General features: G+C 35.9%; 1 protein-coding gene across 1 annotated transcript; it reads right to left on the minus strand.

Moving 5' to 3' along the window:
- Window positions 1–1,373: 1,373 nt before the first annotated feature.
- LOC133857943 (protein DOG1-like 3) lies at window positions 1,374–2,645 on the minus strand. Its single transcript, XM_062293336.1, has one exon. The coding sequence runs from the start codon at window positions 2,529–2,531 to the stop codon at window positions 1,731–1,733; it is 801 nt and encodes a 266-aa protein (XP_062149320.1). The 5' UTR covers window positions 2,532–2,645; the 3' UTR covers window positions 1,374–1,730.
- Between the last annotated feature and the right edge of the window lie 11,664 nt (window positions 2,646–14,309).

Here is a 14,309-nt window from a genome sequence, read left to right on the forward strand (position 1 = left end):
ATGAAATTTGTAGCGTTGGAAAGCTAATAAAAAATGTAATACATATGTCAAAAATAGGTTTTTCCTAATTTAGACGTTTACTATTCCAAAATCACCCCGTAATAAATGACCGCAAATTTGTACGAATTTGAAATCTTTTTCCTAATTGAATTGAAATTTCAGAAAAGGAAAATACTTGTACTTATTCTATTTTGATTAAGAGACCTATTTACAATTTTTTTTTAGGATTCCTAGGACTTCTAGAGTTTTTATAATCCCTATAATTAGGCTTCTAACCTTTGAAGATAAGACACACAAGTTTTGGTGAAGAATCAAAGGCTACTCAAGAAGGAGGTTTTCTCTAGTTTTTCTTTTTCTTTATTATTTTCTTATGAGGTTGATTTACATCCAAACTATGTGTAACTAATACTTTAGTTAGGGCTCGATTGAAGCCCTAATCATGCCTCTTTAAGTTTTTCAATTTGTCTTGCTATAATTTATATATTGATGCTTAACTTGATTAATTATAGTTTCATGAATTCCTCACGTATTTGTGTTTGGTCAACATATACTTGTAATATGGATTTGTTATTTATATCAATTTGGATGATCAAGTCAGAGTAATGAAAGAACCTTGTCACAAGTTCTTAGATTAATCAACATAAAGACAATTGAAATAGATACCATGTTCCAATCTGAGTGTGTTTGCCAATTTCCATAGATTTATGATTTTTTAAGAACAACTAATAGATACCATACTAAATTCTTCAAGGAAGAAAAAAAATTAGAGTAGCTACTATGCCTAACTTACTGTTTAGAGAAATCAATAGCTTTAGGAGAAGATATCATTCTCTTGTGGTTGATATTCATTAAGCATCATGTTATGATTGTAGTATTATGCATATTGCGAATCTTATTTGAGTATGATTAACAGTGGATATCGAAGCCCTATCGTTTTTTCTTATTATTTTAATTCAATATTTCATCTCATTTCATTTAACATATCTCTTTTAGGAATTTCACTTTAAATACAATTTATATCAATCATCATAGGAATGATCTCGTATTTGCCTGTTACACTAGCGAGTAAAACGTAGAAGTATTTACCTATTTATTTAGGCAGATATTTGCACAAAATGCATCCAACACTTTCTTCAAGAGAAGACTATGCAACTTGGCATTATTTTCTTCCATCTTCTTCATCAAGCCTTCGGGTAGATCCATGAGCCTAGCAAATTCTTGAATTTGCCATTGAGCAACTTGGTTTTGATACCAAAATGTTATGTGAATGATTTATCAAACACAGAACGGGATAAATTGTTAGGTTCTGAGGGAACCTAGACTTTTTAAATTCTAAGGGAACTTAGACATTTTCAAACACAAGATTTGAGATTAATTTTGCTTACTTTTTATTAATTACTCACACATATAAATAAGAGAATTACAAAGACATAGAATAAGAGATGAACTCCTACCTTTACCCTAAGATAAACTCTTAATACAAATAAACTACGTATTTGGAAATAACTTCAACTCTAACTTGGAAAAACCTACTACTAAATAAATTCTGCACTATAGTGCTACAAATACTTAAAAAACTCTGATTTAGATAGATAATTATAACAATCTTTAAATTACCATTATTCTAAGATAAACTCATGCAAGTTACGATTATTCTACGATAAATTCGTAAAATTTTACTTTCATAAGATTCCCCAACTCCGGCAGTACTCAAACTATTAAATTGATGATCAATTCTGACCCCTACCAGGGCGTTGAGTCGCGTCCTTGTTCATTCCCCAGTCATGAACTCTGAGGTGCAACTCCGCAGCAGCAATCAAGAAATGGACAGCCTGGATTGGAGTAAAAACATCAAGAATAGCTTTGAGCGTTCTGAGCCGCAGATCATCAGCCTTGTGCAAGATCTCCTCCAAGACCTCCTCCTTCGAAGCTAGAGCCAACTCAACTCGGTTGTCGAGCCCATCAACAGTACCACCAGTACACTCGGTGACCATGTGGGACAACTCAACCATTGAGTGGTCGGCCACCGTCTCCTGATGCTTGGCCATCTTCTCTGTAATACCCCTCTCCTCCCTAATGGTTCTCCTCTGCAACTGGTCAAGCTGGGTGAGTTGAGACGGGGAGAGATCAGCCAAGTCACAGGTACTCAACCCTGCAATCAGATTGGCGAGTTGGGCCTCGAGCTGCAAGCCGGACTTGGAGTAAAGCAGATGAAAGGCCATAGTGGGGCGCCACCCGCCAATCCACATGAAGGCATCCTCAAGAGTGCTGGTCCACGAGGGTGTAAGCATGCCCAGCACATCTTGCTTAGCGCACCTCGACTTGGCCTCATAGTATTGCTCGTAGTGCCGAATCACTCCATTTAGGAGGGGCCGTAAGTTATGCTTTTCAGGTTTTGTGGAGACAGATATAAGGTTCTGGAGATATTTGTTTTGCTCCACAAGCCAATGCTCAAAAAATCTCGAGAAGCTTTGGAGCTCGGGATTGCCATTTTTTATGGCACGGCTGTTTCCGTTTGCGAGCACGGACATGGTGGTGGGTTCTCGTTTTTAGTAGCTACGTACGTACCAAAATGTGGGTTTTATAGATGGATCAACTGGATCCTACCTTGTTTGGCTTTATTCTTGTTTGATTTTGTTTGGGCAAGGACATTAATAAAGAAAACTGTGAGAGTGAGAGAGAAAATGAATGTGTATCTTTGTTTTAGTTTAGTTTGCTTTGTCATCAAAGCTAGCCATCCCAAAACCATGAGCGCGCTGGCCGGATGCATGTAGGTGGTATCCACTTTTAACAACTGGCGCCAGGTTTTGATTTTATATTCAAGTCTTCAAATACACGTCACGTACGCATGCAACAAATCGGCAGCTTCCACAAACCCAAATGGCGGTGGACCCCTATCCGAGAACAACACTGCTTGTCGGAACTTGAAACTTTGGAACCGGAATTTTAGATATATATAAAGATGCGGCCTCCTATATATTATTAACTCCGGTCCCATCCAAAACTGGGATCAATAATGGTTCATTCGGATGAAAATATTCGTTGAGAAAAAAAAAATAAAGCCTACATTATTGTTGCTAGTCCTTTTATCTATAGGTCGAGGAATTGGAACTTAACAAATTCCTCCTCTCCCACCTTGACGTCCAGGGTGCTCAACCAGGCCTCATGGAATCCTCACCTTATCATGATCATCCAAAAAATAGACCTAAAAATAAATTTATAAAACTAAAACAATAAAACTTGATTTGTCAAAAGAATTTTGAATCACTTTAATCTTTATGATATGATTAATCTAACACTTTCTACATGCACGTTTTTCTTAATGCAAGTGATTGATTGATTAGCTATGGAATGATTTTAATGCCTTGAATATTGAGGGTGTGTTTGGGATTGCGATTTCATAGACAATAAGTGCGATTTCAAATCAAATCGCAGAACATAAATCGTTTGGGAACTGCATTTTTAAAAATTGTGATTTGAAAACACAGATTTTCTGCGTTTTCAAATCACATGTAAGATAGTGCTTTTTTGAAAACGCGGAATTTTAAAGACTAATTTGCGATTTTAAATGCTAAACTGCGATTTAGCCAAACGCTTAACTGCGTTTTTAAAAATCACTTTTTCCAAATCACACATTTTAAAATAATGATTTTAAATCTCACTTTTTGAAATCGCAAACCCAAACGGACCCTGAGTTACAAAATAATTAAATTCTAGAATAATAGAATAATTCAAATTTGAATAAGACTTGAATAGAGAAATAAAGAGAAAACAATGGAAATGTGTAAAGAGATGAGTTTATAATTGAATAAAATATTTTGAAAACTTTCCATCTTCTTAGCATTTTTTTTTTCCTTCATTTTTTTTTTTTGAACATTAGAGTACTTGTGTAGCATAATTTCTATCTTTTTAACATCTAGAATAAATTGTATATTATTAGCATTGAATGTTAAAGCAATCCGTGTCTCTAGAAATGATCCAATTGGCAATTGAAATCAAAATTTATTATTGATCCTTTAAAATCTTATTGTAATTTTGGCAATGCTCATTACAAGGCCAAAAAAATCTCTACCACAACGTAATTGAATATTATTATTATTATTATTATTATTATTTTCAAGAATAGAACGTTTAAAGTTGGAAAATGGGTTTTATTAAGAATGTCCTTAATATTATTTGATTCGATCTCTTATTTAAATACTATTAATTTTTTGAGACTTATTTCAATAATGGAATGCTAGAGAATTAAATGATATTATTGTCGATTTTTTTAATTACTTATTATTATAATTAAGGGCCTTAATTAAAGAATATTAACGATAATTAAGCCTTTAAATATTTTTTTTATAAAAAAAATCTTATTAATATACATTAATTGGAAGCCTTAAGCAACCGCCTAATTTTTATATGGTAGAATCGACCCTGACCCTTGCCATGCTAGAAATGAAAGGTATGCCTCCTCCCTTAAACAAAAAACTTTTTTCACCCCAAGAATCTCCCCTTCACTACGAGATTCGGTGGAGGAGCACCATAATATGGAAGTGTTTTTTTTTTTTTTTTTTTTTTTTTAATTGGGTCCTAATTAGGAAATTGTGATCTTTTGACTTTTGAGTTGACCAAACCAGGAAGGTTTGCTATTCCCACCACGAACGATTGCTCGTGGTCCTGTACTTTTAGTATGTGTGTCAGACTGTACCACGAATGATCGCAGCTGTACGCCGAACAATCACCGAACCCTAGATTTTACACGAATGTTCGCTATACGCTAAGCAAACGTTTGCCAAAAGCCAAATCAGTTGATTCTTATCCACGTCAGCTTATTCTCCTATAAATATACCCCCCATTCTCACCCTATTAATCTCATTTCTGAAAATTTCATCAGTAAATCCTTGAGGGAGAGTGAGAGTGGGTTTTGGAGAGAGAGAGAGAGAATGAGCCCTCTTAGTCTTTCATCTTTAAGTGAGGTAATATCCTTAACCTAACTCGTTTCTTAGGTGATTCTTACGTTGTTGAGCTAGTTTTCATGACCTAGCTTACTGTTTTGTTTATATCAATAGTTAGTTTTACATCCTTAATTAGTTTTGGTTTAATATTAGTTTATCGATAGTTTAGTGGTTTAAGTGAGGTTTAACGTACCTAGTACTTCATGAAGATGTTATTGAGGTTAGGACTATGTTAGAGATCATATTAAGATCCTAGAACTTGCTTAGAACCAGTTTTATGGCCTTTTTTTTTTTTTGGTTCAAATTTGGGATTCTGTGTGAGCACCGAACTTTTACCCTTCATTGGACGAACGAACGAACGATTTCTAAGAAAAATTCCCGCGATTCGTTGGACAAAAGATCGCCAGACGGACAAAAATTCTATTTTGAATTATTTAGGCTTAAGACTTGTTTTAGCTCGAGTTTAGGGCTGATATTATGTTTTTCTCAAATTTCGAGGTTGTGGAGCCTCAATGAGACTTTTTAGAAGAACCGTGCGATACTAGTTAGTAAAACTCACATGGATACTTGTTATTATCATTTTTCACATCGCATGATTATTTTGTATACCAAAACATGCATATTTACAAAACACATGAAATATACTTTTGATTAGTATGAACTCTATTTTGTTAAAATGTGTGATTAATGGTAAGATAATGAAAGATGAGATTATGAAAGCATGCATTTAAAATACGTTGAAGACTAAATTTCATTGTATGACATGGTATATCGTCCGTGTGGAAAAAATGGTCATGAGCTTACTATTATATGAGTTATTCTTTATGGTCAAAGGTTTATTTATTTTTTTGATTAGTCTTGGATCCAATGGTTGTTTTGTAACTGGTGCACCATACTTGAATGGGGTTCATAGTTATAGACTTTATTAGAAGCATGGGCCACCCGAGGTCGGACTCCTTGGATGGGCTGCTAATGATGGACAATAGCGTACATATCTAGGGCACCGGTGTTATATTATACGTTACTTGGGACAACGCTAACCCTACGGGAAAGGGGTTAATATCCAGGGTAGACTATATGTAATTGAACTATGACATATATTGTATCCATGATCATTTCGTCTCCTTATCATCAAAAGGAGAACTATAATTTACATTGCCACATGTTATTTATATCTTAAACTAAGTTCACCATATAATTTGTCACTTTATATTTAGTCTCTAATCTTTAAGTTAACAGAGCTCTAAAGGGAGATTAATATCCTACATTAGTCAAGTAGATTTAATGTGATTGTCAAGTAACTCTACGGAAGCATGGTCGCTCTTGATACATAACTACATCTCTTTATCCCATACAAGAAATCTACCCTTATAATCTGGAAAGCAAAGACACCTTCCGAAGGGAACAGGGCCCATGGCCAAGGCAAGATGGCTTTACTTCATCATTATTGTATATTTATGATGGAGACTGCGAGATTCAAAATCTTGAACCTCTCTCCCACTTGATATTTTAAAAACATATGGGTTTTAAAACAATTGTAATCTCATTACAATTGAGAGACCTTGCCTTTTTTGTTTTTAAAGGAAAACATACTTCCTAATCATATTAGGAACCTCTACCATTTATTATGTTTTCTTCATGTTAAAAGATCAATTTCCAATCCTTTTAATACCATTATAATTTGTCAATTAAAACTTGGTAGTCTTTCATACCAATTTCATAAAGAAACAGATCTTGTTTATGGTTTACAAAGATAACAATCAATCCATGAATCAAATTCATGGTTAGTATGCCCAAAGTAATTATATGTGCCACACAAAATTAACCTTCATGTTGTATTTTGGTTTGTCAACCATGGTACCAACCATGTATGATGATTAAATCATTACAAAAATATAAACTTTTCTCTTGAATTAATGGTCAAAATAAATTTTAGGTTATTTAATCACCAAAAAAAAAAAAAAAAAAAAACCTAAAAACTAAATACTTTGCACAATTTCATGCTCTTTATGCCTAAACTTGAAATTCATTTTCAAGAATAGCAAAACTTCATGAAATTCATCTTGTAAAATCTTTATTTTGTGTTTATCAATATGTTGTACTTAATTTACAACATATTCCATAGTCAAACATTTTAAAATATTTGATTATGAAAAATAGAATTTTCCAGCTTTAAATATTCTGCAAGATTTCTAAACTCCAAATTCATCGATGAATGGTGAAAGGATCATAATTTTTTCAATAAAAATCAAAACGCAAATCCATTCAGACCATAACGTCTGAAAAATATAAAGACTTCTAATTTACCATGTGTGTGTGATCAATGTGTAACAAAATATCAAAATGCAGAATTTAAAGAAGACAGATATTTTGTTAACGAAGTGGAAACTCAATTATGAGAAAATTACTCTGGGGCAGCTAAACCCAAGAATTCCATTATTCAGAAGACAAAGCTAGTAACAAGATAGTAACACTCACATACCCTCATGCAGCGAACTTATCTTGCACTCTAACACGTAACCCAACATGAACACCTCCCAACCAAGTCTCCTACTTGAAGGGGTCTTCAATGGATTCCTTTAGTTTAGGGCTCCTCCTTAAGCTAAACTTCAAAGTTGATCAAATCACATAGGAACAACCCTAAGAGAGCTAGCACATATCACTATCTCTGCCTAAATACCCTCTATTAGTACAAAAGAATTCACTACCGAATTTTGTAAAAAAAAAACACATGCCTGGAGGCCTCTATTTAGAAAGTTAGAAAACCTAAATTATCACTGATTCAGATTTCTCTAGGCGGCGTCTGGACAGAGTCATAGAGCTTCCAGATGGTGAATTGTGCAACCACCTTTCCATAACGTGCTTCACGCATTTATATATTAAGGCCACGTCCGGAAAGTTGCAAACTGTCTTTCCCGATCCGTGTCTACAAAGGAAAATTAAAATCTTCATGAACTCTGAAGAGCGTTCGAACGTGTTGCCCTGACATCTGGACGGATGCAACGCTGAGCTTGTCAAAATCTTCTAGACACTGGAGGGCTTCTAGACGCTTCACTGGGCCGTCCGGGGAACCAACTTTTGATGAGTTGTAAATTCTTTTAGATGCTTTCCTTCTTCAGGAAATTGCCTTTTCAGGAAATTACTTCCTTGTTGAGCCCTTTCCATCTTGGAATTAATTCCGCAATAATATCTGGAAGTCTTCTCAATTACGGTGTCCCTGTTAAAGAAATTCCTGATATGGAATCTTTTTGTCAAAAGAATAAGAACCAATTAGACACAATAAAATATGTAGAATATTTTCCACATTACATATCTTTCCTTAATAGATTAATATTCTGCAATATTTTCTCCACTCAGCTCTTTCCTTTTCTTAAAGAATATTCTGCACTATTCTTTCTTTCTTGGCTCTTTATTTTTCTTGAGGAATACTCTATAATATTCTTTCTTACTTGGCTATTTCCTTTCTTGAATAAACCAATTAAGTTTTGACACTGAATTTGCCAATAATTAAAAACCAACAAACTCCCCCTTTGGCCGTTCGGTGACAAAACTAATTATAACAAGAAGCTCAAGTTAAGAACAATTAAGGCCCAACATAAACTGGCAATCTGTGAGTCTAACATGTTCTCTGAAACATGAAGAAACAATTAAACCCATAGAGATTTGAAGTAGCAAACTTAGATTGCAATAAAGATGGATCATTGAACACATTAGCATACTGTGGATCAATCAAAATAAATACTCTCTCTATCAGTGTAATTCATCAAAGTAATTCACACATTTTCCCCCTTTTTTGTCATGAAATGACAAAGGAAGACCAAACACAAAGACATAATAAAAAAAAAGACCCATGCAAGAAATGCAATATCATGAACAGTAGAATGCATGATATGCAACCTTGAATATTGCAAAACCAAGATCTAAAAAACTCTCCTTTTGGCCATTCTGGGACAAAAAGATTACAGCCCAAAAAAAATTTCCCCCCATTTTTGTCTCACAAGGATAAAGACCAAACAGAGGAAACAAATCACAGTTATCCCAAAAAAAAATAGTCCAGAAAAATTTTTAATTTTTTCATGTTTTTTTTTAATTTATTTTTAGGAAAAAAAAAAGCAGAATAAAACTTTTTCAATGTTAGCTTCAAAATAGGCATGTATTTAAAACTGATAACTTAGTCAAATAACAAATCAAAAATATGCAAACATATAATTGAGAGTTAAGTAATCAATGAGGATGAATTTCCCTGTAGATAGAAATTTTAAATAGATGACTTAACTCATGCTATGTATATGTGTGTGAAAGCTTTCTCAGTAAGGAGTCAAACCTTATTTTATTATAGCCTAACCACCCTCATCTCATACACTCTCCCTAAGATGCATCACTTTTCTTTTCCTTAGTCCGTTAGTGACCGTCTATTTCCGCAATGATTTGGTCACTAACTCTTTCTATAGGGACAAGTGCAAGAACTGATTTTACAACACAATAAGCAATAGATCTTTTTATTTATCCATATTTACTAAAATTTAAATGCTTTTTAATCACTTGGTGCTGAAACCTAGAAAGAATGCTAGAATTTATGGGTCAGTTTGACAATTGATGAGTGCCAAATATTGTATATTTGGACCCCTTAATTTGCATAAGTTAGGCCTTTAGCTCTGTTATTTTCTGATGTATTTTGCTATTTTTGGTGTTTTAGCATTTTTACAGGTTATTAAGTGAAAAATGGAGGTTTTGAGGCAAAAAGGTGAAAATTCAGATTTTAAGGCAATGGGCTCGAGCACAGCCCTGTTGAGCTCGAACGCACATGCCCACAACAGCCCTCATCCCACATCGATGTGCCGTAAAGGAGCCTTTCATGCGAATGGGCTCGAGCGAATCGAACTCACAGTAGCCAGCATTTTCCTCAAGCCAAGTGCACTCGAGCCCACCCCTATTGTGCTCAAGCGCACTTGCCACCAGCAGCCATCAGCATACCACAATGGGCGCAAGGAAGTCATTCAAGCCCTTGTGGGCTCCAGCGCAAGATTTATGGGCTTGAACACTGTCTACAGAACTGGCAAAAACACAAGCTTGTACTAGAACTCCAATCAGACCATTTCTTTTTTCTTTTTTTTTTGACATGAATCAGACCATTTCTTATGACAAAAAGCATTTATTTCTCTGATTTCTACAACAGAGCATGCTAGTTTCTAAAAGCACAAAAACTTAAAAGAATAACAGAAGACACAATGAAGATCATGGGATGAGAAGAGATGTGCAAAGAATGCCAAAATCTCGGGAGAAATCCACAAGAAAAACACACAAGATGATAAATCAATAAAAATGCAAAGATGTGTGTATGGCAGAGAAAGAGAAGCAAGTTTTAAACCTATAGAGATCTTGTCTGGATGTGCAACTGCTAGGTTAGCATATGGCAAGACTGCTTTCGTCTAGACGAAGAATAGGTCCGTCCGAATGCTTCACACATGAAAATCTGAAACTCGAGGAAAATATGCAGAAAAATATTTTTCCCAAAAGTTAGCTTCAGAACACGCATGTATAATCAACTGATAAAGCAGTCAAATAGCATTGCAAAAATATGCAAAGATATAAATGCGTGTGTGTGTGTGAAGACTTTCTCAATAAGGTATGAAATTCACTAATATGACAAAAAGTACCAGATTTTCCAAACAAGAGAGAAAATCAATGAAAGATTAGCCAAAAGTCAAACCTTATCTTACTAGGGCCTAGTCACCCTCATCTGATACACTCCCCCTAAGATGCATCACCTAATTGTTTTACTTGTACCCTGAAAGACAAAGTAAATGTTTTACTTGCACTTAGAGGGCAAGGCATAAATCAAATTCAGCACATAAGCAGTGAATAATTAAAGCACAGAATTCATATGATTTACTGTTTGGTTCTTATGATGCTGCAATCTAGAGGGAATGCCAGAGTTTTTAGGTTCTAGGTTTTCAACTAGCATGTGGTCAATTTGGCCATCTTATCAAAGACCTCTTCTCTTATCCAAAATTTCTAGAAACACAAAGTCAGAGAAGGAGAGATGTACCTTTTAGGGGAGTCGTGGATAGTGCACATTTTTCATCGCATAAGGAAAGAAGCTATCATACTTTTGCATATACAGGAAAACACTTGGCAAATTTTAGTCAGAGACTCTCAATTATATCTAAGCAAAGTAAATTAATACTCAAAGATTTGAGATATCAGGAGAAAATACATGCAATTATCTATTCTGCCAAGAAAAAAAATCCTACAAATTCTCCCCAAATTTTTTTTTTTTTTTTTTTAAAAAATAATAATACAATATGGAAATGACATCATATGCACGGCAAGATCAAACCCGATGATGCCAATACAGAAAAACAGTCGCTCGACCTGATTTTTTTGTCTTCCCCAACAAGTACCTGCAATGCTCTCTCAAGAGAATAGGGGGCACAACAAACTGGTTCCTAGATTGCATAGTAAGCACACAAATATAACAAGTAAAAGTGCAAGCAATCAAACCTGATGCCTTAGGATTAGGAACTGAATCCTAGGCATGAACACATTCTCCTGCTAGGTGCGTTCATTGTCCCTTATAGGGTGAATGGTCTCATCACTCTTGACCCATACCTGCTTAACCCGTGGGAATGGTTTGCGGGTCATGTCCATGTTGGCCATACTCCTGAGCATACCTTGTATTAGGCTCAGCAATCCTTCATAGCCATGGCTGCCATTGGGCTTCTGCGGCTTTCTCTTGTAGCGCCTTGATTTGTTCTTCTTTGGTTTGCCACTCTGATTGGCAGGAACAAACTTCTGCTGATGCCGTGGAGCTTGAAGAGCCATCAGAGGTAGAGTGCTTGATGTAACAGCTTCTTCTGAAACTTCAATTTCTGGAGCTGTGGACATTTGGATCGGATGTGACCGGTGATGCCGCAGTGATGGCAGGTGGGCAAGCTTCTTTTGTTTGAATGCTTCTTGACATTCTCTGCAGAATTAAGGTTAGCATTCTTACAAACAACATTGCCCTTACCTTTTATATGTCTCCTATGCGGTGGGACATATTTTGATGAGGAAGAATCATCAACTTCACTTTTCTTCATAGCATCCTGCTTAGTCCAAGGCCTGTGGGATTTCAACAAGTAATAATTTGGCCTAATATAATTTTCCTACAATTATGACAAGTAGGAACAAACTTTCCTTGTGTTCCTGATTCCTTGGGCTTGGGCATCACACAATTATTCAAGTAAGAATTATCCAAACAAGCAGTGTCTACTATCACAGGCTTAATAATAGTGGAATCTAATTCATAATCAGAAGCATGTGAAGTAGAAGCACTCAAATCATCAACAATTAAACCAGGCTTGTTAGGAACATCTGAATGAATACAAAGCATGCTTTTCAAATTATCACTAGAGATTTTTTTTCAAGAGATCTTCAGATTCTTTTTATTTATTCTCAAGTTTATCAATAATGTCAAATAGCATGGTATTCTCATATTTCAAAGAGTCGATCAAAGAATGTGATTCAGACAACTGAACAATCAAAGACTCTTTTTCTTGCTTCACCTTTTTTAGCTCTTTTGGAGAAATAAGTTTATCGAATTTTGCAAAAACTTTAGAGAGCTCAATATCATAATTTTCTTCTGATGACTGAGAGAAATCCATGATAAAAGGTCTAATAAAAAACATAGAAGTCACAAGAGATAAGGATCACACTCAGGAAATAAATCCTAAACAGAGTGTACCTGCTCTGATACCAATTGAAAAATGAAATTTGACTTCTAAAATAAATAGCAAGTGTGTGCACAAAGTGTCAATAAAAATAACTATGTGAAAAATAAATGACACAAGGATTTTTGTTAACGAAGTGGAAACTCGATTAAGGGAAAAACCACTCCGGGGCAGCCAAACCCAGGATATCCACTATTTAGAAGACAAAGCTAGATACAAGATAGTAACACTCACATATACCCGATGCAGTGGTCGTACCTTGCTCTCTAACGTGTAACCCAACACGAACACTTCCCAACCAGGTCTCCTACCTGAAGGGGTCTTCAATGGAATCCTTTACCTTAGGGCCAACCCCTAAGATAAACTTCAGTTGTAGCGCAGCAACAACACACTTGCAATGGCTTCAGAGGAAACTAAATCAGCTCAATAATCTCTCAAAATAACTTCTCTGAGCACTTGTGGAATTCAATACCGAATTCTTGCGGTTCTCAATGCCTAGGGGCCTCTATTTATAGGCTGAGGTACAGAATGGGCGACTGCAGTGATATATGCGGGTGCCGTCCGGACGGTGGACATGGGCCTTCCGGACGGACAACTGTGCGACAGATTTTTTCAAAAATTTCACTGAGAAATCTTTCCTGTTTAAGAGCCGCGTCCGGATGGTGAGACACTGTCGTCAGGACGGTCGCACGTCCGCTGCAAGTAATTTCCATATAATGTTTTCGCGCGTCCGGACCATGATAGGTAGTCGTCCGGACGGTTGAAGTCGAATCGGCAATTTCCTTAACTGTTGAACGTGCATCCGGACCAAGGCTGACTGTCATCTGGACGGTGACATTTGAATTGTGATTCTTGCCTTATGTATGAGCGCGTCCGGACGGGAATCCATGTCGTCCGGACAGTTGAAGCAATCTTCCCTTAAATTGAACTTGGAAAGAAACTAAAGCTGATCGATCACTGAGAGGCGTCTGGACGGGCTGCTGAAACGTCCGGACGGATGCAAGATGGAACAGTAGCTTCTCGAAACAGTGAAGGTCCGGACGGGAATGCATGTCGTTCGGACAGATGATGCTTGGTTTGTCGGGCGTCCGGACAGTATGACATGTCGTCCGAACGGATGGAATAGTGGACAGATGGGCGTCCGGATAGCTGACAGGGAATCGAAATCTTCTAACTTGTAAGCAGTGCAGAATCTTCTGACATCACTCTGAATAGTGGAATCCCTGATAAAGCATCTTTACATACAAGTGATTTTGTCAACCAAAATGTAACCAATCAAAACCTAACAATATTCAACATACAGTTGGTTCGGATTTATAAAACAACATATATATTTTGCAATTCTATAATATATAAAAATAACAGTTTCTCAGTGAGTAAAATATCACCTGGCTGCATTAGACTCTTGAATTGAACATCCCCTCTGATTCTAGTCACTTGGACTCTACATTGGAGAATCAATTCAAGTCTCCAATCCGGACACTATCCTGCATACATTATAACGTTAGACTATGCTATGGGACTCATTCTATGACACTAAAACTATCTGCGTGCCCACACGTCGTGCTACTCGCTTCTAAGTCTAGTTAAGTATCCTAAGCTATTATTAGGTTAGCACTTGGGTCTTGGTTCCTGTTTTATTCCTCTTTTTATC

The sequence above is a fragment of the Alnus glutinosa genome, chromosome 14, assembly GCF_958979055.1.
Source record: "Alnus glutinosa chromosome 14, dhAlnGlut1.1, whole genome shotgun sequence".
NCBI lineage: Eukaryota > Viridiplantae > Streptophyta > Magnoliopsida > Fagales > Betulaceae > Alnus > Alnus glutinosa.

Excerpts from the sequence above, each read along its gene's own strand:
- LOC133857943 (XM_062293336.1), bottom strand. The coding sequence starts at position 2,531 with ATGTCCGTGCTCGCAAACGGAAACAGCCGTGCCATAAAAAATGGCAAT.